The sequence below is a fragment of the Bacillus rossius genome, chromosome 5 (genome assembly GCF_032445375.1).
Source record: "Bacillus rossius redtenbacheri isolate Brsri chromosome 5, Brsri_v3, whole genome shotgun sequence".
Lineage (NCBI taxonomy): Eukaryota > Metazoa > Arthropoda > Insecta > Phasmatodea > Bacillidae > Bacillus > Bacillus rossius.
In genome coordinates, this window is record NC_086333.1 from 68,296,865 (window position 1) to 68,324,813 (window position 27,949).

A 27,949-nucleotide genomic window follows, 5' to 3' on the forward strand; every position below is an offset into this window, starting at 1 on the left:
TTGTTTGCAGTCTTGAGTGTCTCCACAGGTGAAACTTTTTCAGGTTCTAGTGACAACTTCTGGCGAGCTGAACGAAAGCCATGCCACAATATCATCAATACCTAGGTATCAAACAGGAAACAAAGACCTTGCTTCTTTTTGGTACTGGCAGTCACTACTAAAGAAAAATCTTAGGAGTGGGAGAAGAATGGCCATACAACTTGGCTGGAGATTATATTCTTACACTGGGAAAATGACTGTTGTAAAGTAAAATAGTTGTTCAGCATGGTTATGTTCATAGTTTTTATAAAGAAACTACAATTTTGGCAACGTCTTGGAAGTACTTCAAAATTTTATGTATTACCGTTACGTTTTTAGTTGGAGCCCCCAATTGCAAAATTATAATAATTTATGAATTTAGTGAGATAAAATCTTGAATTAATACATAAGGTAAAGTGTAAAGTTTTTTGTTATTCTGAATACGAACTTAATTATTTACAATATACACCTTAGAGTACTTGCACTTGACTCATGCCAAGTTTCAAAGGAAGTATTAATTTGCACGAGTGAATGCAATCAATGTTTACATCCCAAAATACTGTATCACTGTAAGATTTCCAAAAGTATGTGAAATAAAATATTTTTCAGCTAACATTATGACAAAATATTTAAAAAAAAAAAACAATGGAACTTCAAAGTAATATTTTTTTATTTCTGTTCTAACTCTACCTTTGTGCATAAAATTTGTATGAATGATTAACTGCATACTGTATTTCTTCCTTTTTAACACTAGTTATCATGACTGGACATGCAAAGCATTACCATACTTATATTACTTTTCAACTTCTGAGGAATGCTATTTACAATTACAATATTAGCAAAAATATTTTTTTAGAATTTTACCACATTCAAGATATGAATTTTAGACTGCATTTCCAACAAACTGAGAGACACAAAATTTTAATAATGTTTTAATATGAATCAAGAACAGATACGTATTTTGACTTGGTCACTTATTCTTCCAACCAACATTTAGTCCTTCATTCTTCACTGCCGTTTAATACATCTGGTCGATGATAACCGAATCATTAAAGCAAAATATTCCAACTTTCTAATTACAGATGTAAGTTTTCTTTTTTGCTGATCTTCTAGCTGCATTGTCGGCAGAAACCCTTTCCTTTATAATCTCGCACTGCTTACCTTCAAGGCATACCCATGTTATTTACACCCAAATATACCTGACAAAAAAATACATGCACACTCATGTAATATTTTTCATTGTTATTTTAGCTATGTCATACGCTTCCAGTGCGAGAAGCTGAGCATCAAGCCAAGATTCGTGCTTCCCAATCAATCTGCACGAATGAATGTTTTCCCGGGATCAGGGCGGGTCGCCCGATGGTAAGTACGGCACCGCGGATCAGTGGAAGAACTCTTCGACCTCCTGCAGCTCACGGTTCCTCGCCTCCTGGTGCGCCCAGCGGTCTTCGGCCAGCCGCTCGCTCAGCCGCCACTTGTCGTGGTAGATCCTCTGTCCGCACGCGGGGCACTTCTTCCCGCCTGCAACCCCCACGCAACCGCCGGTCAGCACGAACTGACGACGGACATCAGTGACGGCAGGGCCGGTGCAAGGTAAATTGGCGCCCTAGGCGAAAAACCTTAATCCCCCCCCCCCCCCCCCCCCCGGGGCTGGACGCCCCAAAAAACAATTTTCCTTGCCTCAAAATACATCACGTAAGCCTAAGATTTTTGTCAACAATCAAATGTAAGCAGGCTTGCGTTTTTTTTTTTTTTTTTACTTTTTTACTTATTACAAATCATAAACAGGTCACCGTGGACTTTAAATAGTTACTTATATCAATATAAACATTCCAATCTGTTACAAAAATCCATTTTCATCTAGTTTCAATAATCGTTAAACATATTATATCAGCAGTTATGTGTCGTGCTGCGCCGCCCCCAGCTACTTGGCGCCCTAGGAGGTTGCCAGGTTCGCCTATATGGACGCGCCGGCCCTGAGTGATGGACTATATACGGAGAAGGAGTTGGCCAAACAACTTCAATTCAATACATAAGGGGTGAATCCCGTTTCAGGTCATCATTTTACTATTACGATTAACACGGTTAAACTTGTAAACATTTTGAGAGGCTGAACTTCAAAAAAAGGGAAAAATGTATACACAATGCATACTTTTTGTACATTTAGCTGGCATAGTGGAATTTATAACATTGTTGTGAAGTACGGATACAGAAAACCAGATGGAATAACTAACCAAAAATTTCTGAGTTTAAAGGCAATGCTGGTGGTTACTGCATTGTATGGTTTAGAATTATTTCAAAAATTTATGTTATTTTATTTGGGCTTTTAAAATCATAACAATTCCAATGTATATAAAAGACCAGGTCAAATTAAATCATTTTTCCTAAAAGAAATTGAACCATATCACATAGCAGCCAGTAAAATAGACTTTAAACCTAAAAAAGTTCCAGCTTTATAGTCCACTTCATTCTCCTTATCCATACTCCACTAAAACTTTACAAATGCAACTTTTCCAGATAATTATGCAGAAAGTTTGCAATATATGTATTTTACATTTTGTTTGAAGTTCGGCCATTCAAGGAGGGGGAGGGAGTGTTAGAGTGAGAGGAAGGGAGAGGCAGAAGCAGTGTGGAAGAGGGAAAGGAAGGAGAATATGAGGGGTGGAGGGGAAGGGGTGGAGTATATGGCGAGGGAGGGAGTGGGGTGGAAGGGGAAGAGGGATGGGAGAGGTGACAGAAAAATCCCTCAATTTTGGCAGTTAATGTATTACATGTAAATCATCTTTAAAGAATTTCCAATTGTTTGTTAAAATGTTGAGAAATACTTTAAATTTAGGTACACTATAATGAGGTATCACAGTAATCAACATTATAATGAATAAATCAAAAATTTTGGCAAACCAATTCGTAATGCTAGTGCCGCAAGCTAGTCTCAACAAAGCATCGAGAATCTGTTAACGAATATCAAACCTTGAAACGGAGGCGTCTTCATGTAGGTGATAAGGCAATGCAGGTGGAACAGATGGCTGCAGTAGACCCTCTCCACGTGCATATCAGCCGACTCGTCAGGTTCCACATCCTGTGCAGCACGAAAACAGTTTTACTCTGTTGCCAATTTGAGAAAAAAAAACAAGCAATGTTCTAACTTCCTGCTCCAGCTTTCACGATTTGCTTCAAAAATCCATAAGTCTAAAAAAAGGGTGCGAGACTATCTCACATGTAAGAAGTGAAACATCACAGATGGATACAATATTTGTAGGGTACACAAATATTTGAAAAGTTTTACAACTGTGAATGTATAAAAAAAAAGTGTTCAGGCGAGTTCACAGGTGCGAGTGCGCAAGAACGTGGGCAAGTATCCACAGGCAAGTGTACAGGTATGCTGTTTGGTGAATTTTCAACAAGACGGAGAGCACTTCAATGAAATCCCTTGTCGAAAATTTTATCTGCAACATTAACAACATTAAAACACACGACTTTACTCATTACCGAGGTTAGGTATTTACACATCACTGGCAAGTATTGAGAGACTCGCTCACATTATTATTTTTTTTTTTAAGTTACAATAATTTTAAACTCACAAGAGAGAAAAATATGTGATGATAACACTGTCAAAGGAAAATGCAGAAACACACACGTGGTACGGTACGAAAGTCGGCAGTGGCCGGGAAACGCCGGGAAACACCGGGAAACGCCGGGACAAACCACGGAGCGGCTCGACAGCGCCCCCGGCCCACCTGAGGGTCCCGCGGCAGGCACTGGCCCTCGCACAGCTGGCACTTCTCGCGCGGCAGCTGCTTCACGGCCGACACCAGGAAGCCGGCCACCGGCTGCAGCGACGCCCGGGGCCGGAACGCCCCCTTCGAGGCCGGCTGCTTCCTGAGGGGCGGCTCCACGCACTGGCGCGCTATCTCCTTGGCGTGGCCCACGAAGAAGCGCCGCAGCAAGGGCGGGAAGTTCGTCTCCGCTTCCTCCACGCTGCAACGGCAGAACGCTGTCAAAACGTTTCTAGAGACTCCTGAAAATTCAGACTTATAAACAGGGACCAAGATTTTATGGTTTTACTAGCTGCAGTACCCGGTGTTGCCCGGGCTAAACACATGGAGCTTTATTGTCTGCAAGTTAAAGCAAACTGGATAGCGCTATATGACAGTGTGTTGGACATAGCGAAATGTCACACAATTACTGTTTGTATGTTTATGACCTATGATTTTTTGTTTACCCATGGCGATCGGTTATTTATTATTTATTATTAAATATAAATTATTAAGACCATTAATCGAAATAAAAACTATCCTATCTCTCTAGTTTGAAAAAATTACACATAAATGCCAATTTTCATCAAAATCGGTTGACTTGGTGAAGAGTTCACTGGAAACAAACATCAGGACACTGGATTTACATATGGTTTTATTTCTAGGACAATTTCTTTTCTAAAACAAGAGATTTCTGTATTTTTTTTTTTACTAGCTGTACTGGCCACGTGTTGCTGTGGCTCAGTCTGGTTAAATGGAAACGATTGGGAAAGAAAGCACAAGTTTCCAATATGTTTAATATCACAATTAAGTCAAACTTCTTTGGGCCCAATGATACAAGGTTTGAATTACCAAAGAAGTTTCACTATCACATGTATTGAGTTACACTTTTTTTAATTTTTTAATGATTAATTTTTAATTTTTTTACTATATAAAAACAGGCATATTTACTAATGCAATGTTGTGTAAAAATTTCACAGCAATCAGTGAAGAACTTTGGAGATTAGCTATTTTGTACGAATGAACAATTATATTTTTATTTTTAATTATATACATATATTGTCTTTATTCATTAAATACAAGTGTCTTATTCAACAAATATGGAACAAAAATAGTTCTTAATACTTATTTCACAAAAATAGTTTCATTGTGATTGACACCTGATGCACTTATACAGTAAAATCATGAGTAATAAGCATGTCTAACAATACTACTACGAGAAAAAAAAATCTAAAATTTTCTGTATTTGAAATGTGTGTCATTATTAATGTAAAAATGTGTAACTAATGTAAGACAATATAATGTTAATTTGTTTCCAATCCATTTGTATTTTGGTACAATATTCATTTCAATGAATTTATCATAATGAAAGATAAAATTTTGTAATTTGATTTAATTTTTGTCAAATTGCTGATTTATTTCATGTTTTTAGTTATGATCAGTGCTAAATGGTGTATTAACTTGCATTTCGGTAAAATATGTTTTAATGACATGCTTTGTGGTTTTATTTCTATTTTATTGCAAAATCACCAAACATTCTTACCCCTAATTATTAACAAGGGAAACTTATTACAAGATGTCTACAAGTATCCGGTGTTAGAAAACCAATATCAAGACTTTCTCAGAATCATTTAACAAAGTTTTATACAATTTATTATTACAGGGAAATTTTTAAACTAAGCAAAATTAAAGACCTGTAATACAGAACAGATCTACTATATGCAGGAACAAGCAATTTTTAAGTTGTAATGCTAAAACCTGTTCACAAATAATTAACAGTTTCCACATGATTTAAGTGAACAGCCACACATTATTTATATTTAATATGCTCATAAAAACTGAAGTGAGTCGTCAAAAAAACAGATTGCAAGTTACCAAAAAGTTGCTGGAAATTAAATTTTTATGAGTTTTCATTTCACACGATTATAATTATTTATGCCATGTGGCTCACCTAGGTCAAAAAATATGCAATAACACCAATTTTTATAGAAATATTCTGGCATTCAACTGAATTAATTATGGCCCAAAAAATAACTATAATTTTTAGATTAACAGTGAATTCTTTATACGAAAATTCTCGCACACTGTCTATAAGATGGTGATGAATTATTTTAACCACAAAACTAATAGGCAGATGAAAATTTTAAGTGAATGGACATAGGTATATAATGAAAAAAAAACTCTCGAATCAAAACAGCTTTCAGTCAATGTCTTTGTAACAGTCTATATGCACCCGAGCTTCATAAATGCCAGATAAAATTATTCATGTCATCAAAGTACCGAGGAGACATTCAGTAGGGCTAACTGCCATGACATATAGCTTGGACGGAACGTACGCTACCTCAGCTGAGCATCAAATAGTGTGTGAGGTGAAAAATGTGTGGTGCGATAAATAACAAAAGTCCAGTACAGTCAACAAATTCAGCACAGATTGAGCTTCTTGCGTTTTGATTTTGGACATGAATTTCCGACAGGATCATGACCGCCTCTAATCTTCGGCTGAGGATTCAACACCGCTTAAAACTAGTAAACTGTGATAGCTAAAGAATACAAGTAAATATATCTTAGTAGAGCAGACTTGCCTCGTGGTTGTCGTCACGTGTGACTCATCCGGTTAACATTTGCACTGATGATGTAATGAGTGTTGGCGGGGAGCGTTGAATTGAAGTCTGTGAGAGCTGTGACTCCGGAAGTAATAGAACAATTTGCGTGATTTAAACTTTAAGTTACTTGTGAATGAGCACTGAGTGGTGCTAAATGAGTAGAACTAACTATCAAGTTACTAACATTGTTTTTGGAGCCATTTATCGCAAAATACCGAAGTAAAAACCGGTTATGTTGGAGGAAAAAAAGTAAACAAGCAAAATAGTCTGAGCAGAAGCAATTAAAAATGCAGAGAAGTGCCGTAGGTATCGAATTAGGCAAATAGTAGCTGAGAAAAAATGAGCCAGTGGAGAAAAATGAGTCCCCAAATGAGGCGCGAAATTTGCGCTTGAGCAAGCCTCGGTCGTCTATCTTGGGAGAAGCAACACGGAATGCAGAAAATTGTTTGGTAATGGATGTTGATGTGCTGTCTGATGATTCTGATGTTGATGTGGAGTCAGTTGAACCAGTGGTTGTGAACAATGGGCCAAATTTGTCGTGGTTTGGTGCCACAATTTTTCTGGCGTGGCTGCCCAACCGTCAAGTAAGATGTTCATTGAATTCACGTCAAAAAATTAAGCAACATCAATTTTGTTAAATTATTTTATTTATTTCATGCACAACATTCACATTCAGAGCAATGGAAATTCATGAAACAAACTCCTGGCGGCTGTAATCCAAACTACAGCCTACCCAGAAATATTTTGGGTAGATTCTGGCATTTTTTGATGAATGCAATATGATATGAGATAACTTTTTAAACAGTAATGCTCATGTGTATTTTTTTTCTTGCCTTAGAACAGCTTATTACAATTTGTTATACATTTCCATAAAAGAATATCCCAGTTATAAATTTTAATAGCATCAACTGTAAGCATTTTAGTGTGCTGGTTCAAAGTCACAATTAAAGCACATGCATGAGTACTGCTTTGTTCTTTTCTCGCTTGCAGCACCACCTATGCTAAATGGCAACACACCTAAGCATAGAGTGTTTTGTGTTCTGCAAATTGCTAATAGTGAACCTTTAATTTCAGTTCAACGTGCATTTTGTTTAAAGTTTAATTTTACCCCCCCCCCCCCCCTTCCTCCCATGTGGCAAAAAACATCCGCCGATGGTACAGACAATTCAAAATGACCAGGTGTGTTCATAAAGGTATAAGCACTGAAGCGTACAATGACATCGAACCCCCGTCAAAGGAAGCTCCATCCAGCGACGGGGATAAAATACACACAGATGTAGAAGTACCAATACCAGGTAGGAACAATGTAAAAAGCGTTACGAGTTCCCCTATGTGTCTCAACATTTAATTAAGGAAAACCATTTCAAAGGCAAGGCATATTTATTCATAATAGATGCCGGAGAACAATTTTAGACAAATAAATAGGTATAAACTGAATAACACGGAAGATTTACTCCACTAAGGTATAATAGTAGTATACATGGATAAGCGTAATACACACGCTATATGTCGTACGTAATAGACGTAAGTGACGTACTGACGTAGTGTGTGTACAATACTAGTGTGTACAACACGTATAACCAAAGGAAGGTATGAACGAAGCATAAATAATTAATGGCTGTTAGTTACTAATAAGCAAATGCAACACTTATCATTAGAGAATAAACATTATGCAAAATTATGTGTGCAAGGTACAAATAATATGAGAGCAAGAGATCAACTCTATACACCCTAATGTTAGGGTTCTACAAAGCAAGGCTAGTGCATCATTCAAGTTTACGTAAATAAATGCGATGCGTGTCATCCGGGTGCCAATCATGGGTAATATAACCAGGTAAACCAATGCTAAGAGACCCGTGAATCCAAACCTCAATTTAGAATAGAACGTGGCAACGAAACAAAATTTAAACAGTATACAAGAACTAACATGGGTCAATATGCCACTGAATCACATTACTCGTGAATTTGAACTAAGATAGTTACCCATGATCGACCCCTAGACCGGCCGTGTCAACAAGCTCATCCAAGGAACTTAAGTGAAGTCATCCGAGAGGCAAGTGAGCAAAAGCTTATATAAATTAAGCAGGATATAAATCCGCATGCAAAAAAAAATAGTTCCTAGGAAGGGGAAGGAGGGAGGGTCACCAGAAAACTGGAGTGGGCAGGAGGGGTAAGCGGGATGTGGAGAAGAAAGGGGGTAGGAACACGACACTAACGCCAACGAAGGCCGAAGACAGCCGAAAGTTCGCTGAGTCGAACAGGAGTTTGGTGCAGCACGACAGAGCTATTTTCGTTGGCCTCCACGTTCACCTGAACATAATGCCATGCAAATTTTTTTTTCCTTTGGGGCTTTATTAAAGATTGTGTCTATGTTCCGCCACTACCCAATGATTTGCGAGGGTTCAGACACAGAATTGAAGAGGCTATTGCTTCATTACTCCGGACTTGTTAACCGAAGTGTGAGAAGAATCGGACTTCAAGTTGGATAACTAAAGGTGCACATACTGAACATTTGTAAGAAGAACTAGGTTAGTTTACCTTCAGTTTGATGTATGATTTGTTGTAAATAGTGTAAATTAAACTGTTATTTTATACCTTCGAAACTGGGAATTTGTTTATGGACATTCTATGTATGTATATTTATGTTATGTATAATTTTTTTCTGGTACTTTTTCCATTAAGTAATATAGAAATTGGGTAATTTGGCACCACCTGGATCCCAAGCCCTTACTGTGCTTGAAAGTCACAAACCCTCACCTCACTGCTTGAATTGGGTAGTCTTCAGGCACAAACACCCTAGCCTTGAAGTAGTAATCTTCCTGTGTGATCCTCAGGACTATGGACGAGCTCTTCTGCTTGAGTTTCAGCTCGTCGCCATCAGTAAGGGTGTTCTTGATGTTGGCTATTTCATCGTAGCAGCACGACAACGGGTTCTCGTCCAGGAAGCTGCGGATGAACTTCAGCACCGCGAGGACCTGCGAGTGAGTTGCTCTTGTCAGTCAGAGCTACCGTCACAAAATACCCTCTTTTATCGCATAATCTTCGCACGCACGTAATCGTCGCACCCATATTTTTGGGCGTCATAATTTGGATAAAAGAAAACCTCTCGCGTAAACGTTGCATGACGTTTTTGGTCCCGCTATTAGATGCCAAGCGCTTTGTGTATCTTTTCCGTATAAAATGATGTATTTTAAAGTATAAATATTATATTTATCCAGAAATTACCGCGTACTTATTTAAGTAACGGAAATACTAAGCTGTCTGATGTGTAAATTTTTTTAAAAGACGTTTTAAACGTTATAATCTTCATTGTTCGTCTGCGTCGCCGCAGTGTACCGCTTACAAAAATGTAGCCAGCGCTCGTTGCAATCATTACTGTTTGGTTATGTTGCTTCCCGAATAGAGCGCGCACACATAGTCGAATATCGATATCTCGCCGATTGCATGCAACGCATGCTCTCTATGTGGAACAGAGTTAACTACATTTGATATCCCACTCACTCGTGGTGTTTACTACGGTAGTTACACGTTCGTTCGGCTTGCATTTGGATCACAGATTTTGTTTTTCTATTTAAAGTTGAAGAAAGGTTTTTGTTGCATGACTTATTGAATTAAATTGTTTGGCGTGCTCTTTTATACTTCACTTTGTAAATAAACGTACTTTCCATGATTGGGTTTTGTTTTTATGAATACTTTATCTAACAAAAAAAATTTTTTTTCCGCATAATTGTCGCACCCCTACTTTTCAAACTTGATTTTAGAATAAAATAAGCGACGATTATGCGAGAAAACACAGTAAGTCACATTAAGTTTTCACATTTTTGGCTATAATTTTTAATTTAGCTATTAATGCAATTTTCTGAGCATATAAATCTCTTACCTAATACAGTAAGTCCTCGGTTTACGTCGGGGTTACGTTCCTGAAAACCGCGACGTAAATAGAAACGACGCAAAATGAGCAATGTTTCATGCCACCAGCCGGCCACAGCCCAAGGTCGGCCGGAAGCGCTGGCATACAGACGTGACAACGGGCAATTTTATCAGCAAATGACAACCGACAGCGTGGGAAACAAGTCCAACTAGTACTTCTCAGCTTTATAGAATGGTTATTTAACCAGCTGCTTTATTACCTTTATTGATTGAAATATAAAGCAGCGGAGAGCAGGAAGCGTCCCTCATGATGTATGATAAGATAAGGCGGTGAACGTGTAGCTTACGCTACATAGCATAAATTAACTACCGAAGGAAACAAAGAATTATAAACAAATTATATACGGTGTTTTGGTTAAAATAAAGATTTACGGTCATTGTAAACGACGTTATTGTGAATCGGCGACAACTTAAATTGAAACATGAGTACTCAAACATTAGCGACGTTAATCCGGAACGACGTAAATTGGTACGACGTAAATAGAGGACTTACTGTAGTTATAAACTGGTTGCAGCCTAGAACGTCTACGAGAAAGGAACTGATTTTCCACTGGAAAAACTACAAACTTTCATAATTATTACACCGGTACACTCATTTTGGAAATAGTACAGCAAATTGTGGCTTCATATTTTAAAAACCAAGACAGCGAGGCCTGATAATGTAAAAATTCATGTCATTAGTATAGCATATTGTGTTTTGTTGTAAATTTTGTTTCCAGAATGTTCCTTCTCCTATGCAATTTCTGTAAATTGTTAAATATCAGGATTCTATTTATAATTCTAATGAAACTGAAATGTTTTCTGGCACAGTTAAGTATTCCTAAATTTCAAAATAACTCTCGTCATTCAATAATGTTTTAAATTAATGACTAAATACTCAAATATGTACCAAAATCATAACCTTAAAATATATGCTGTTAGATAAATCCTGAAACGAAACCCTTTTTTGTCCACTATATTTTACAATTCCATGACCACGTGTTTGGGCGGTCAGATCAACTGCCTCATGCCAAGGCTGTAACATAATTAACCAAGTTAGACATAATTTGCCAGGTTGTTGGTCTGTGAAAAATGTTGCAGAACTTAGCTTTATCAAAGAATAAAAGAGGCACTTGTCAAGGCACTCCTCATCTATTCAATTTGAGTCATATCACATACAGAAATAGCAACACTCACATACAAAAGCCAATTCATGATTAGTGTAAAAAAAATTCTTTAATTTAAGAAATAATGACATACATCTATAGTAAATATTTGTGACAAAAGTACGATTTCTCTCAACTTGGAAACACAAACGTCTCATAACATGGAAAAATCACCGTCACTGCAAAACAGGCTTGGACCAAACCTGCAACATTTCAAACATTGAAGACTTATTCACTCAGCACAATGGTGAAAGGAAACTGTACTCACTCCAGTTCAGAATAAATTGTGTCTTATTCTTGGTTGCAGTGTGCATTTAATGAGCATCTACTCTCTTTTTCAATGCACGATGTTTGCTATTAGCACTGTCCTTGTTTCAGTGTGCCCTGTTGCCAAATATACCCAAAGAGCACAAAAGTTTTAAACACAATTTTATAATGTAACAAAACACTTTTTAAGTATATTTAAAAATTTTTATTTTGTTAAGGAACATTTGGAATGAGAACTTTGAAAATGCAATATCTTGTTTAGGGGTCTGCGAGCAGAGGATTTTCACTTCGAGTCGAGCTCGAGTGAGTTTGCTAAAATACTCGCGAGTATCGAGTCGAGTTCGAGATTTTTTTTTATTTTTTAAGTTTATTGCACATAAATTTACTGTGATGGAGTAATAAAATGTGAGAAATTTTGAGAAAAATATGTAAATAAAAAAAGAAACCATAATCATTGTTAGCCTACTAAATAGATAGGCCTACATTAGAGGTCTGCGAGCCTAAGAATTTTACTTCGAGCCGAGCTCGAGCTCAAGCTTTTGTGGTACAGTTACACTTTTGGGAAATTATTTTTACCTTAAACTTAGTATAATGTTTGAATAAAGTATTAAAATGAACTGGGCTTATTAATTTTGGGTAACTATTTACAGAGTGCATTTACATTTTGCACTGCTAGGAAAAAAAAAATTTTTGCCATTGAATCTAACCTGCTTCCATTGGTTCATTAGTAACTGACAACATAACCACAGTTTACAAGTATATGTTTGTGTAAATGTAACATATCTTTGGAATAATTTCATCCTTGTCAATTTTTCTGGAGTCCTTACTGATCTTCAACAAACTTGGCACCAAAAATCATGTTGTTGGAAAAGTACATTCACATTGTTTCAACATTTCCACTTTTCGGCACAAAAATTCTGAGAGAGATTGTCATAGAGTATTAAATTTTGTTTTTTAATCTATAATGCAGAAAAATAATTTGTTCTGCACGTTCAGGAGTTAAATTAGTTCTATGATTGGAGATGGTGTTTACAGCAGAAGAGAAGCGTTTCTCGCTGGCAACCTGTGTGGCTGGAATGCTTTAGTAAAATTGCTTAACCTCAAAATTAGTGTCATAAATAACTGTAACTTGCCATTAAAGTTTAATCAATTGAAAGTAATAAAAATAGAAGCATTTTACTTATTCAATTTACACTTGCAAAAAAAAAACATACGCTCATATAACCTACATGGAAGTCTTTTTCAATATCCTGAAGTCTGAAATATGTTTACTCATGTCATCAAATGTAGGGCTGTACTGAACAAGCCCATTTTGCCAATATTTAGTTGAATTGGCATTTCTGCCAACTTCCGATACGCTTGTTAATTTTCGGCCGATATTACTGAAAAACGAAAGAGACTGCCATAACCTAAAAATCCACGAGTACCCTTTTCACTTTTTGTAATAGTACTGCATTGTTTCAGATCGCATTATTTCTTAGCAACATGTGCCAACCGTACATATCAAAATTTAACATCCTTTTTTTTCAATAATGTTCTTTAATATTTTAATATGTTATAAATAAATACATTACCATCACGGTAAATATACATCTCGATTGTTATAGTAACTATAGTGCCTATGTGGTAGCATTCGTGCTTCTGTAGTAATTAGAGGTGGGTCGAAAAGTATCAACCTGATACTTTGTCACTGATACGCGCCTGTATCAGGAACGGCAAACGAGGACACTTGAAAAGTATCAGAGACTTTAGTATCAGTTCAGAATTCACCTGGAACAACACCACGGCCAATGAGCGCAGTACCCGATCGCAGATGACGGTCACTTGGGCGGAGCTTGTGAAAGGGGAGGGAGCAGGAACGACGAATAAGGGATAAAGAAGGGAAAGAATGTAGGGGAGGAAGCGCAGGGGAAGGCGTTGAAGCCTTGGAGAGGCGCAAAGTGATATTGTTACAAGCAGGGCTGCCACTCATGGGTTTTTCCACCCAGATCTGGGTTTTTCCAATGGTGTTTGGGTTTCTGGGTTTTTAAATAATGAATTCCAACAATTCTAGGTTTTTTATAATTTTAATTATTTTTATACCTAAAACAATAATAAAGGTAGTAGCTACTGTATCTGTTGCAATATCTGTTTGATAAATGCAAACAAGTCTATGTGTTTCACACACAAAAATACATATAAACACAAAACTAGTTTTCAAGAAGCTAAGTCGAATATTAAATTAGACACATTTTCAAAGAGGCTTGCAGAACACAAAACCAATGCAACAATTAACCTTCAAACCAATCTTGTAGAATCAGACTCTGAATAAAGACTAACGTACATGATGCAGTTTTATAAAAACATTTACCGGTTTAAAGAATGCAGTGATGGTGTTTGTTTTGTCATGTATATATTTGTAGGTTTTTTTATGATATGTGCTGGTCCAAGAATTACTTATACAGCCATTTTGCTGCAGTGTAATTTTCTTGTATTGGTTGTATTCAACCGTTTTCAGTCTTGTAAGGTAATTAATTGTTTTATATTAAAACCAGTTATGTTTATATTTTTGAATTAATATGCAAACATTTTAAACGATAGCATTTTAGACGCATCTGGGTTTTTTACCCATGTGTCTGGGGTTTTTTTTTTTAGGTTATCTAGGTTTTTCATGAATATCAGAGTGGCAGCCCTGGTTACAAGTCGTTTTGTTTATTGTTCTACTTCAAAGTACGCTCAGTGCGCAGTGCGTGCACCGTCTCGTTCAATAATAAAACTAATGAAATTTTAATATTAAAAAGTACATTAATACAAGATATAATATTTATATTTGTGCACCTAACAGCTATGAAAATGCAAATAAATTCTCAGTTGACACTAATAACAGATGTAATCAACATATGGACTTTCTTTTTTCGAAAACAATTAGTAACTAGTGTTTTTATACATTAAAAATTCACGATTTTATCAAAAATAAAAAATAAAAAAACAGATAGGTACATTAGTGAGCATACTATATCAATGTTTACGTTTCAAATGTTTCTTCAGATTAGTCGATGATTTATAACTCAGTTTTTGTTTACACAAATTACAATTAGCAAACTCATTATTTTCCGTGAAAAAATTCCACACAAATGAAGTCTTTTTCGTGCACTTATCCATTCCTTATTTCACTATAAAAATACTAACTACAAAGCATGACAGCCCGCAACATGGTGATACACGGCCAGGACGAACTGCAGTGAATGTTGAACTGATTGATACTGGTTGTATCAGGCGGGCATGAGAGTATCAGAGGTTGAGAATTACCAGGCGTGATAAATAATGTATCAGATTCTCCTTCCGGTCGCACGGTCTGCGTACGCGGAGCTTTGTTGCCTCCTGGGACCGTCTGATACAGAAGTATCAGAGACTTGAAACATGGTACAATGCTGTATCAGTATCAGGTTGGGACAGATACCGAAAATTGCTGTAACAACCCACCTCTAGTAGTAATACTAATTATGGTATCTACAAAGAATCTTTAGTTCTTTTTATGGTAATTATCTTAAGATAACTATTGGGTTTGTACTGCACTTATGGTACATCATCCATATTTCTACGTAAGTTGTACCTAGTTCATTTGTCTTTTCTTATTTACATGCGCCATTACTATTTATATTTACGACAGGAACTTTCAGAAAAATTTTAAACGGGACTTTATATCACACATTTAATGGCGTAAATGATGAGACCCCGGACAATTTAAACACTTTATACGGAAAAACCTACCATGCAGGACCTCGTAAGCAAGTTTTCTGTATTTTTTTCCGTAAATAGTAAAACACCGTCACAATGCTTTCCGGCCAAATAACATGCTGCTGTTGAAGCTCGAAATTTTCGAGCCTAACAATTTTTTGGAGCCGAGAGCTCGATATTCGAGTACTCGCAGACCTCTAGTAAATATGTTTTCTTTGCGATTTTGGCATCTTATAAGTAAACAATAAACATAACCTTTGCAAGTGGAGGGGAATAAAACTCGACTAGTTTTTTCGAGTTTTGATTTCAAGTTCGAGTTTTACACAAAAACTCGACTCGACTCGTTAAATTCGAGTACTCGCAGATGACTAATCTTGTTGTGTTTCATCATTTCTGATACTTTTAAATTCTTTCTTCTAAAGAAACACAACTGAAACACGCCATCTTGGTTTTAAATGTTATTGTCATTAAATATTGTTATATTTTTTAATATTAATTATATTTTGGCTCTTTTATGGCAATATCGTATAATTGATAAGATACCCTGTTATTAATATATAAAGTCATAATTTTCAAAGGCCCAACATGTACCCCATAAAGACAATGTAGGTATTTACTTCCTGTGTGCAATGTTTCAAGAATTATGCATTTCCTGCTTATAGCGTTTGTTTTCTAAGATTCAAGAAATGTGAAAAAAAAAAAAAAATTTAAACCTCTGTGTCTTCTATATATTAAAGGTACATTACACATGTTCGTAGCTAAGTGTCTGTTGGCACCTTTATCTTGGAAAATTCCTTGCCATTCCAGTGTTTTTTCAGATGTACACACGTACTTATACAATACTTTAGTTTGTCAACCATTCCACGATAGCACAAAAAAAAGTTTTTGTATTGCTTATAGATTTCAATTAATTTCATTCATTGTTAGGAATCCACAAAAAACACATGTTCACGTGTCGAAGGAATTGGATTCATACATTTCCACTACAACGCTATCATCAATTGTGAGGGAAGTGAATATTTGAAGACTAAAAAAATATAAGCTGGAAACTTCATTAAGAAAAAAAAATGTTTGCTTGGTTTAAGCAAATTCAAGCATTGACTGGACCCATCAATGGTTTTCCTCCTGCCCCCTTGAAAACCATTATAACAGAGTTCTACTTAGGGTATTCGAAACCGAAACCAATTTTCAGAACCAGGAATTTCGGAAATAGTCTTCAACGGAACCAAGAATTCCCGGTACTTTCGGAACTAAGTATTTTTTTTTTTTCAATGGTGAAGCAGTCCATGATTAAGTAGTAACAGTTAGTTTTGAACGATTAAAAAAGTTTTAGTGAGCAAAAGTAAAAAGATAAACCTTTGTGTTACAATTTTTTATTGCAAAAAGTATCTAGTAACGTGGACAAATCACTTTATTCTCAGCCTGTCTCTCAATCTTTAACTTTAGGGGGAAAAAAATCACCTAATTATTAAAATAAAATAAAATTTATTCTTTTCATAACAACCTTTAAAAAAAAGTATCATTATTTAAAGAGTATTGGCTTGACAACCACAGGCACACACGCAGTACTCTGAACACCGACTGCCAACTGAGGGGCAGCACACACTCATCCTCGCCCCGCCCGCATCGATTGTCTCGCCAGAGAAGAGTATCATGAAAGTAACCTTAGCATACAATAAAATCAAAATTTTATGCTGTCTATGTCTATGACGAGTCCCGAAAGTATTGAAATAACCGGGTATCAATTTTAAATTTTTATTATTACTATGTACCGGTGATTCCCGGCACTTTCAGGACCACGATTTCCCAGTTCTGAACCTTAATTCTGCTGTATAACAAAAAAAAAAATGTGTGTGTATGTGGAGTCCACACGCGACAGGAGTGAAACTTCTTGCTTATTAGGTAAATACAGAGATAAATTATTATTTTTTTTATTGAACATGAGATAATGGAGGACAGTAAGAACGCAAACACATGGAGTATATGATTATGCAGACACAAGCAGTGTTACGAGAATTCCGTAGCATCACCGCTGTGTAATTTCTGCTTCTCCCCTCAAGTCTCCCCATCCGGTCTTTACAACTAGCATGTAGCGTGCTACACTACGTACCTATCCCCTCCCCCTTGACTTGACTTCCCTTTCCACCGCTGGTGCATGCGTTGGAGTGGCGTCGCTGCTGACACTCTCTCCTCCTCTACCGGTTCCACCACTACGTACCTAACTATTCCCCTCACGCAATCTGAATATTCGTAGCCCTCGGAAAATAAGTTGACACGCGTAACTGCCGGAAAGCTGACAGGTGTTACCTGAGGTTTCCCGCTGAACCTCTTGGCTTCCTGCTCGCACACCTGCGTCAGGCCTTCCAGCAGCTTGTCGGACAGAGTCTTGCTCTTCAGCTCCAGCAGCAACGGGTACTGGGGGTAGTCCTCCGGGAACTGAATGCACGCTACGATGTGCTTGAATCCGGTGCGTCTGGCAAACACACGGTGCAGAACTTCTCGCCTCTCTTAGAACTTCACGTCGCAATCATTCTACTTTAGCTCTAATGGGACACGTACAAACCCGAGAAGGTTTAAGCTAGCAGTTGAGCATTTATTGGCATCGAGGAAAAGGGAGAAGAAGAGTGTGTGAAAGGATGCTCAAAAATAACATTGGAATACAGAAATCTGACATGCTTGGAGAAAAAATGATATACAAATGATTGTCAAGGCGGCAATATGAAGGAAAGAGGAGCACAGATCACACAGTATGGCACGGAATCAGGTGGAAAACTTAATGCATCTTGCAAGTAGTTCAAAAAAATTGGGCAGTAACAACAAAGAAGAAAACACTTATAAGAGTAACAGTAAAGAGATAATGTTTAAGAAGTATACATTGCAGAATTCCTGCCCCCTACTACCAATAATATTTTGACTGAGAATGTTTTATGTTAATATCTGGAACTTTCGCTGGGTGCGGTCTCGCCAGCCAATCAGAGCGAAACTAGAGGTGGTGTGATGTGTCTTCCCAGACTTTCGTTTTTCCAGTATTTTTCCCTATATGGACAGATACTAGTTTCTGTCTTGTGATTGGTCGGTTGGCCCACGGGGTTGCCTCCCTTTGTTTTGTCTTTGTAAAGGGAGGGTAAACTGCCTGGTGCGAGTTAGTCGTCGCATGATCGTCGCCACGCACGGCTGCGTCGTCGGCAGCTCGACAGAAACATTAAATAAATCTTTGAAAAGATTTAAAAAAAAAACAGTCAATGTTAATGATTGCGGTTCACTGGTAGTAATGTGTGGATTGGCATATTGTCGCTTAAGACAAAATGCAAATTGCAGACATAAGAACACAAAATGTTGTTTTTGTTTTAGATTTACATATTGTATCTGTATAAAGTGCTCAGTAACACCAACTGCAAGATACTAAATGCATACGTTACCATGGAGAAACAAACAAAAAAAGTCACTTAGGCGGTGTTGTTTCTATGATAAACGTTGAGGACTGCAGAGGGGACTGCCGGTTACCTTATTTCGACTCTGACCATGGTCCGCACACAGGAGACCAGCTTGCTGCCCTCGACAACGCGCTGACAGAGTTTTCTGACTTCTTCGAGCTCATCTTCAATCAATCCCATGGACAGCTGTCACTACCTCACGGAGACAACCTTCACACCGCGCCTACGAGCAGTTGCGACTTCAGGACCTGCGAGCAGACACAGCTTAAGGTTAAGAAAGCTTGGAGACATGCACCAAACGGTAAAAGACCCAACACAAAAGCATCATGGCTCTGAAATGTAAAAAAAACTTATTTTTCCTTCGTAAAAACTTATTAAAATTAAATGGTCTTAAAATGTTCTTTACCTACCTTGTCCACCATTTTAAATACACAAGCAATTGTTTTTGTACAAACTGAAAACCAAGCAAAAATCATTTTAAAAAAATAGTTGTAAACATTTATTTTACTTTGACCTACAAGAAGTTTACAAAACGTATCCTTAAAAATGCTAGAAAAATTTATGAGACTCTGTCGCTAGACTAGCTCTTAAGTAATTTGCACATTTTATTTTAGAATGTCAATTATTATTATAAATCCTTAAGCAAGCTGAGTGACTAAATACTTTCAAAAGCCTTGTTTTTTTTTTTTACTTCATGTTACTATCTCTTGCATGTGGAATATAACCAGACATGGGTGCTAACATTTTGACAATCTAAAAATTAAGTTAAAAAGTTACTTTTTTGGAATACTATTAATTTAACTCATTGGTTTTGAAAATAACTAACTTATAACTTAAACTAGGTAGTTAGTTTTTTGACATATTATAATAAAACAGATTTTTAATTTAAGTTAAAAGTAAGTTTTTATGAATCATTTTAATTTAATGATCTATTATTATGTGACACAAATTGAAACATTCACATTGATATTTACATCTTCATTATACTTTATCTACAGTTAAAGGTTAGCTCATAGTGCACACAGAGGAATGGTTTGCTCTATTGCAATACCTGCAGTTTTCATTTTTAACATAATTTGTCATATATGAGATACTACACACAATCCTCATGCCTCTTCCTACTTGTTGACTCTCTCATTTTCAATTGGCTACAACCATATTCACCGTTTTTTATTTTCCGCACGTGTTTTTTTTTATGAATTCGCCAACTTTGTTAAAACCTAAGTTGGTTTAAAACATTAATTCGGTTGGGTTAGGTCAGCACGATTATATAAATATAAAATTGTGTTCCAAAATTAAACTACCAATCTACTATAGTTGACTTGAGATATGATGTATTGTATGAGTCTAGCCAACCAATACGAACAGGCATCACGACTGCATGTAGTGCCTCATATGGCATATTTCCTTTTCAAAATTTTTTTTTTTTTGCTACATATGGTGAAACTTGTAGAAGATGGAAAAATGGTCCCAGCTAAAGAAGTTTTACACTGAAATAAAAAACGATGAGAGAGTGAAAACTGTCGTGGTGGTCATAGTTTGATATTTTAGTGCCTACGACATCATTTATAATCTGAGGATGCATATTAAGGTAATTTGGTATCAAAATTTGAAGTTACTAAACATTATGTTTCAGTTATTTAATGCAACATTCTAATCTGATATTTTGTATATCCTAAGCATGCATCAGGGATGATGTTTAATTAGTAATTTGATAATCTTTAGACATAAAGGTAGGATATATGTGCTGACTTGTAATATTTTTATTCACATTAAAATTTGATTGGTTAGTATAAAAGAAGCCTTCTAGCACAAAACCTGGGGATGTAAGAAACCCACAAAAATAAAATAAATAAATGAATTTCAATTATGAACTGTTTTTATTGAAACATTTTAATTCAAAATTTATTGTTAGCAACAGGTATTTTATCACCAGTTTATTGAACAAAAGTATTGTACTAAAGATATTTCGAAAAGGCCTAGTCTTTTTCTATACTGTGTAATATATAGAACTAATTTTTAAGAAAAGTTGGTTTATTAATCATAAATTTAAATTTGCACAATATTTTTGTCAGCGGTTTTATATTCAAACTTTAAAATTGCTTAAATGTTTTTGGGAATTTTTTCTGAATTTTTTGTGAATGCAATTTTGTATTTTATTTTTAGTTGATTCAACAGTATAAATTGTAAGAGTTCAACTCACTATCCTGCAAAATAAAACAAGGAGATGATTATGAAATGCAAAATACTAAAAAAAATGTACGTAACCTTAATTTTGGAAGCCAAAACACAGGCCCCATTGTGAAACCTATTTTTTAAGGCAGTTATTTGTGTATAGTCGAAACCAGTGTTTTATTTTCATTAGTAGAACATCCTACTACTTTCATTAGTGAAGAAAATAAATGAAGAGTATCTTGTAATGGTAGATGAATTGCAATTCTTCCTGAAAGAAGTGTTGCTGGTTTATGTTATAGCTGACTGTTGGAGCAGTTTCAAGAGGTATTATATATTTTTTTATTTAATTGTGCTCTTGATAAGCAAAGTGGTTTATTTATAATGTAACTGGTTGCTTCTGAATTGAATTCATTTAAGGTCACACATGGGAAAGACTGTGCACTGCGGAAACTCTTCAGAGAATAGTATAAATAGTTTTGAGCTGCAAACGCATTATGGCAAGTCATATCTTTGACATTCTTGCTGAATCTATTAAACAAAAATTGATGAAATTTGATGTACAAAATAATACAGCAGCAGTTGTAACAGACAATGGTTCCAATTTCACTAAGCCATTCAGCTTACTACTGGTTTTAAACTGATATCATTGATCGGACCAAAAGAGTGTGTACATGTTAAAATAACTGAACTATGTTTGAGGGTTTTTGGACACTTGCATTTTCAAGTAATTCAAAATATCAGTCAAGTCCTTAACATTTTAGGTTGCCTCTTCATCATCGATGTACAGCTCATACACAACTTGGTCTTTCAAAAATACAGGTTAATTTTCAGCAATATTCCTTGGCATTCATTAGTAAATAATAACTTTCAGTTATGACACATTAAAATGCAATTAAATTTCCTTGAATCAGGTACTACGCATAATTTATGAAGTGTCCATCATTAAAGCTACGTTTTAGAGAAATATTTACCGCTTTCCCAGTATCCGATTACTAGTGAATGGCATGATTGATGTCTATAAAATAAATTATTACGAGAATATCTCAGACACACGTTTATGTCAAAATAACATTTTGTTATGAATGCTAGCCCTCTCATTCTTGCTCTCGGGGTCTTGGCATCCCTTTCACGTTTCTAGGCGTAAGTGTAAAATTAACTTCATAACTGCATTCCAAAGGATTAAAATATAACCCATCATAACAATTTTTAGCCATAAAACATGTCTAATGTTAAACGCAGAACACGGCAAAGTAACTTTTATGTACTCAATTTATACTCACATAAAATAATTACGCAAAAAAAAATTTACAAAACAAAAAAATTGCAGACAAACTTTCACGGATACAAATTCAGGAGTTTATTTTTATTTACAACAATTAGTAAACATTACAATAATAGCATTCTAGAAAACAAAAACCTGTCATTAGTTTGAGCTTAAACGGTACACATAGAGTCAGACAATGTTTCATTTGGAATGTCCCATGCATGGAAGTAAGAACTCCATGGTCCCATGGATATTTAAAACGATTCTACCATGAAAGTGTTTAATTTTATGTGGAGACAAGTTTATTAATACCATACTATATATAAAATATGTTTTAAAACTGCATTCAAACTGTATGAGGAACAATTTCTTTGTCCTATAAAAAAATTTGTTAAAAAAAAAGGGAAAAAACTTTACTATAAAATTGGTTTTATTTATTTATTTATTTATTTATTTATTTATTGTGGCCTTCTATACAACCCAAGCAGTACTAATAATAATTTATATCGCATATTTTAACCTTAAAATTCTGATAAAACATTAAAGTTATGTTACATTACATATAAAAACTATGTCAATTTTTTTTGTCCATGAGTAACTGCCGTCGTCTGGGTTCTCGTGTTCCAGGCCGGGCGTGTATCCTATCGGGAAACTGGCTCTTATTGAAATTGTGTTCCGGGAGGGCGCCAGGTTAGCTCAGCGTTTAACCAAATTTGGGTTTCGTGGGTGCATTGCCCCTGCGTGGCCCGCTAGGCCGTCGGCAAAGTTTGTGGTTGTAGGGGCCCGTATATGGTCTCACATCACATGCCCTGCGCAGCATAATACACTGATTCCTAGCTGGGGTAGGGAAGCTCAATACAATAACAAACACGAACTCGAGATTTATACTGTCGCTGACACGTCGTGCATGGAGAGTGCGGAGTAGTCGTTTAAACAGGTAAACGATTACAGTCGCAAATTACACTGACATTACACTTGCACGGCATACAAGGAATTACCCTATATAATTACACTTGATTCAATATGAGGGCTCTGACTCACTGTCACTATTTAAGCCCTCACGCCAGCCGAGGTTAAGGGGGAATTTGATTGGAGGTGGCCAATCCCGAAAATTGATAATTTGGTTGCGCCCATATTCACCTGTGTGAACCGCGGCCTGCAGTTTAATTAGATTTACACATTGTCGATGATAGGGCCGTTCCCGTGGTTCGGAGTCGCTGGCCAGCTGCTCCGGTAGAGAGGGTACGTGCCATGTGGCAAGGGAACTACCCTAACTCGGATGAAATAAAAGAGTTTATGATGTTAAGTTGTGTTTACTGCACACGTCACACACTGTACATGGGCTGTCACGACTCCCATCTGTGACAGTCCATCAGGGCGAGGCCCGGCTCCACGCACTTTGAGCGCGACACGATACTACCAGTGACCTGACTGGCAGTGACACGACAGTGATGCGACTGGCAGTGACACGACAGTGACGCGACTGACAGTGTCATGAATGACGGTGATGTGAATAGCAGTGACGCGAATGACGATGACACAAAAGACTGTGACGTAATTGCCGACGCAAACGACGGTGATGTGACTGACGGTGACGTGACTGACGGTGACGTGACGGTGATGTGACTGACAGTGACGCGAATGACGATGACACGAAAGACTTTGAAGTAACTGCCGACGCGAACGACGGTGACGTGACTGAAGGTGATGTGACTGACAACGCGACGGTGACGTGACAACGGTGACACGACAGACAGTGTCCGTTCAACTCTCACTCACAACTTCGCGACCGCACTCTCTCATCCCACTCAGGCGACTAACTCGACCCACGCTCCGCGATGTCTCAGCGGCCTCCCCCCTTGCCGCACGCACATGAATCCCCCCTCTTCCCTTCGTGTGGGAGTGCGTGGAGCCCACATGGTCACAGGCGGGGAGACGCGACTCAGTCGCCCGGGAAACATATCTACAGGTACACAACACAAATAGATATTTACACACTCACATAATTACATAAATAAAACCCTTATGAAAGGCACATTACTGTTATGGTGGTGCCTCTGCAGGGCGTTCCCCTCTCGGCCAAGGCCATTTGTTACACTTTTGCGCACGGGTGCCGGCGCACACGCAAGCCTGAAGCAGCAACAGGCATTAATGGCCTCAGCGAGCCGGATGAGCACTTGGGACGACGTCAACGTAGTTGTCGTCGGCGCCTGTGCACTCGATATTGAATAAAAGTTCATTGGTAGCGGGAGTCGGCCCGTGCCATAAGGTGAACTACCCCACGAAATGTCTCGTGAGGGGAGTTTAAAGTTAAGCGGCTGGGTTAGGCCCTACACCGTAAAAGGACCGGGGACGCACGGGGAGTTAACGTAAACGAATAAAATAGGTTTGGGTTGTATGACTCTAATTACCAGAAGTACTCTTCGGTGTGGACAAAGGATGATGGCTCCCCGTGGAACGCACGTTCGCCCTGGTCCGCGAGTCACTCAGTACTGGCGTTTGGCCTTGGCGCTAGGGAAGGTCTCAGCGTTATCTCGCGCCAATTTTGTTAAAGTTCTGTTATTCGGAAATTATTTTAATAATAAGAAGCTGAGAGCAGCTCTAAGTTCATACATTAATTATTCCTAATTATTCTGTTTGGCAGATGCTCTTTAATAATTATGATTAATTAATTTACGTAAATTAAGTTTAAATATTAAGTGTCACACCAGAGACTGTTTGTCGCTTGTTGACTGCTCCGGTGGCAAGTTATACACAAAAAACGGGGAGGTCATATTTACGGTACACAATATTCTAATTAATTTAGGTTGAAGGCCGCAAGGGAGACACTCACAAATGTATTAACGTAATTTCACACGTGAGTGACCCGGGCACTCATGCATCGCACTTTCCTTGGGCAGGGTTTTTAATAAAAAGTGGCATTACTATTAAATTGTGTCTGATTTATAATGAACTGGTTTCGAGATGGCTGATTAATTAAGACATGGCCCTTGATTCTACCTGGTCCGCAGGGGCCCGCCTGACTCGGGTGGGCCATTGCAAGGGGTACATTCCGTTAGCGGGGTTGGATACTGGCAGTTTAGGTCGGGCTTTGGGGTGGCCTTCGGCCGGACAATGTCAATGATTAGTCAAAATCTATCACTCTAAACCATTTTACTACTACCGAAGCTCCACGAAACTGGAGAGGGAGATTATGAATTGTTACTGTGAATGCCACAGTTTTTTTAAATTATTTTTTAATGGATTCTGGGTGTCACGAATGCAAATTTCATTTTTTTGATGGTGATATGAACTTCATCAACCATCATTAAACTCATCGTACTCCACTTCTATTGTACTCGTTCTGTAATCGATATGTAAATAAATGGGTCTGTTTAGAACTTGAAAATGTAACCACCAGTCACAAACCAACACTAAATTCAATTAAAACTAGTATCAAATAGTTTCAGCACTTCATATAGGATTTATATAAGTTTTAAAATACGAGGCTCACGAGAATCAGCCATTTTATACACTGCGATCGAACAGGCAATTGCTTGAGACGTGATTGCAGTGGTCTTGGCAAAGACTGTCTTATTCGTGTTCTTAAGCAAGGTCTCAGCGACTATGAAACATGCTTTCTGCCGACCTCCGTAGCGTAGTCGGATGCACACCGGCTTACGGCGCGAGGGGTTCTGGGTTCGAGTCCCGGGTAAGGCATGGATGTTTTTTTACAGTAAGAGATATGATTGCTACGAAATGATAAAGATAGGAATGATTTAGTTCTGGTTGTGGCGAAAGCCGTTAACCATTCAAACAATTAAAAAAAAGAAAAAAAAAAAGAAACATGCTTATGCGATGGGTTTCTCAAGCAACGACTATGATACAAGAAAATGCCCACTCGGAAATAAGAAATATGGGACTATCATAATATGGTCTTCATCAAGACTATCCTATTTGCGATCCCTTGAGACAATCTCAAGCAACGTCTATGGCACCCAAGTATTTAAATAAGAATGCATATAAGAATTGCTTGACGAAGGAATTTCTCAAGACATAAATATGAATACCACCCCTATTCTCTATTAATTTTTGATTTAACTACTCTCTAAACGGCTGCTTGCTGATCAGTAAAGAAATAAGAATAGTTAAGGAGAGGCTGGTCATTTTATCCAATCTTTTATGCTATCATCAATCATCTTTCTTTGAAGATAGACATTTTATTCGGAACACAAAACGTTGTAGGAAATAGGAACAGAAGAAAGTAATGTGGTACAATTCGAACATACTATTGTTGTCATTTCGTGAAGATGGCGACCTTATTGAAGCAGAGTAGATATTTAGCAGAAGTTTTTGCCCGTCAAAATGGATCGAAGGTGAAACAACAATTTTAATATTTTGTTGATTGATAATTTGTGTACCTTATTAAGAAAAACATATTTGTGATAACTTTATTTAAAATAATTACGGAAATATGAACATTGGACATGACCCAAAGTAGAAATCTATTGTTGGGGCCAACTATCAAATTAACTTTCTGCAGGGTTGTGTACAGAAAATAGCCTTGTTAATTTTGGAGGTTCACACAGTTAAATTTTTTCGTACTTTGTCAGGAAATTTGTTTTTGAGTTGGTGGTCATTATAATAGGGTTAATGAACTTTTCCCCCTACTTTCAGTAACACTGCTGAGTGAAGCTGCTACTGTTCTGCCTTTAAGATTAGTTATTTTTCCGTACAGTAGGTGACCGAGATAATTTGTATACATTTTTGTGTTTTTTGTAAGGTTATTTTTTGTTATTTCTTGTATGTGTTTTAAATATTTGAATTTAACAACCCTAAAAATTTTAATTTTTTACAAGTGTTTACTTTTGGCATTTTACTGCATCTCCACATGTGTGTTGCACCTTTGATTGGTTCATGTCATTTAAATAACGAGCACATTACATATCTGTAGCTCGTTGGCATGCTGACTGAATTAAACGAACTAGTAAAAGTTCAGTATCACGTATCCAAGTTTATCCGTTGATCCTGATGGCATGTTCTTGTGGTATATGATGCTTGCTGTTTTAATTTAGTACATTGAAAGATCCTGCTTATACAAACAGCTTATGACATAACAATAAATTATGATCTTAAGTTGAATAAAAAGGAAAATCTATTTTGTATTCTACTTAAGATCATTCATTGTTTTAGCACAAGTGTTTTTTTGCCGGGCCAGGATGTTTAAACGTACTAAATCAAAACAGTAAGCGTCATGTACCACATAATCACGCATACAGGATCATGCCATCGGGATCAAAAGATTAACTTGAATACGTGATACAGAACTTCTACCAACTAACCATATCTGCTGCACTGCTCCACCCTGACAATCTACCACAGATCTTCAATCACTTAATGGGCAACTGAGGGAATTAAATGCCAAATCATCAGTAGATGGCTGGCACTGTAGACCGTCTGCTCATTTTGCCAGGAGCTTTGTTTATTAGATTTGACACCAAATATGGAAACAAAACTTCTCGTTCGCTCTTAACATGCTTTTCATAAAGAGACACCAATCTTGAGCAGTTTTAAAATTGCGTGGTTTCTTCTGAAGCTCTGCACACCACGTGTGCTCAGGTAGGTGAGGCCCCTTAACCTTGATCTAGTCTTCTTTTAAACC

General features: G+C 37.1%; 2 protein-coding genes across 3 annotated transcripts in view; one reads left to right on the forward strand and one right to left on the reverse strand.

Moving 5' to 3' along the window:
• Window positions 1–670: 670 nt before the first annotated feature.
• Window positions 671–22,495, reverse strand: LOC134531960 (uncharacterized). The gene is made up of 7 exons (XM_063368057.1): window positions 22,325–22,495; window positions 18,940–19,117; window positions 17,743–17,908; window positions 9,134–9,351; window positions 3,756–3,996; window positions 2,989–3,097; window positions 671–1,539 (listed from the first exon to the last, which is right to left on the reverse strand). Exons 2-7 carry the CDS (start codon window positions 19,047–19,049, stop codon window positions 1,400–1,402), a joined length of 984 nt encoding a protein of 327 aa, XP_063224127.1. The 5' UTR covers window positions 19,050–19,117; window positions 22,325–22,495; the 3' UTR covers window positions 671–1,399.
• A 3,865-nt stretch (window positions 22,496–26,360) lies between these two features.
• Window positions 26,361–27,949, forward strand: part of LOC134531961 (succinate--CoA ligase [ADP-forming] subunit beta, mitochondrial) — a 29,288-nt gene continuing 27,699 nt past the window's right edge. Inside the window, exon 1 of one of the 2 annotated variants that reach the window (XM_063368058.1) lies at window positions 26,361–26,663. In XM_063368058.1, the coding sequence (XP_063224128.1) occupies window positions 26,598–26,663 (66 nt within the window). In that variant the 5' untranslated portion in view covers window positions 26,361–26,597. The remainder of the gene's footprint in view (window positions 26,664–27,949) is intronic. The other variant, XM_063368059.1, reaches the window with a different exon arrangement.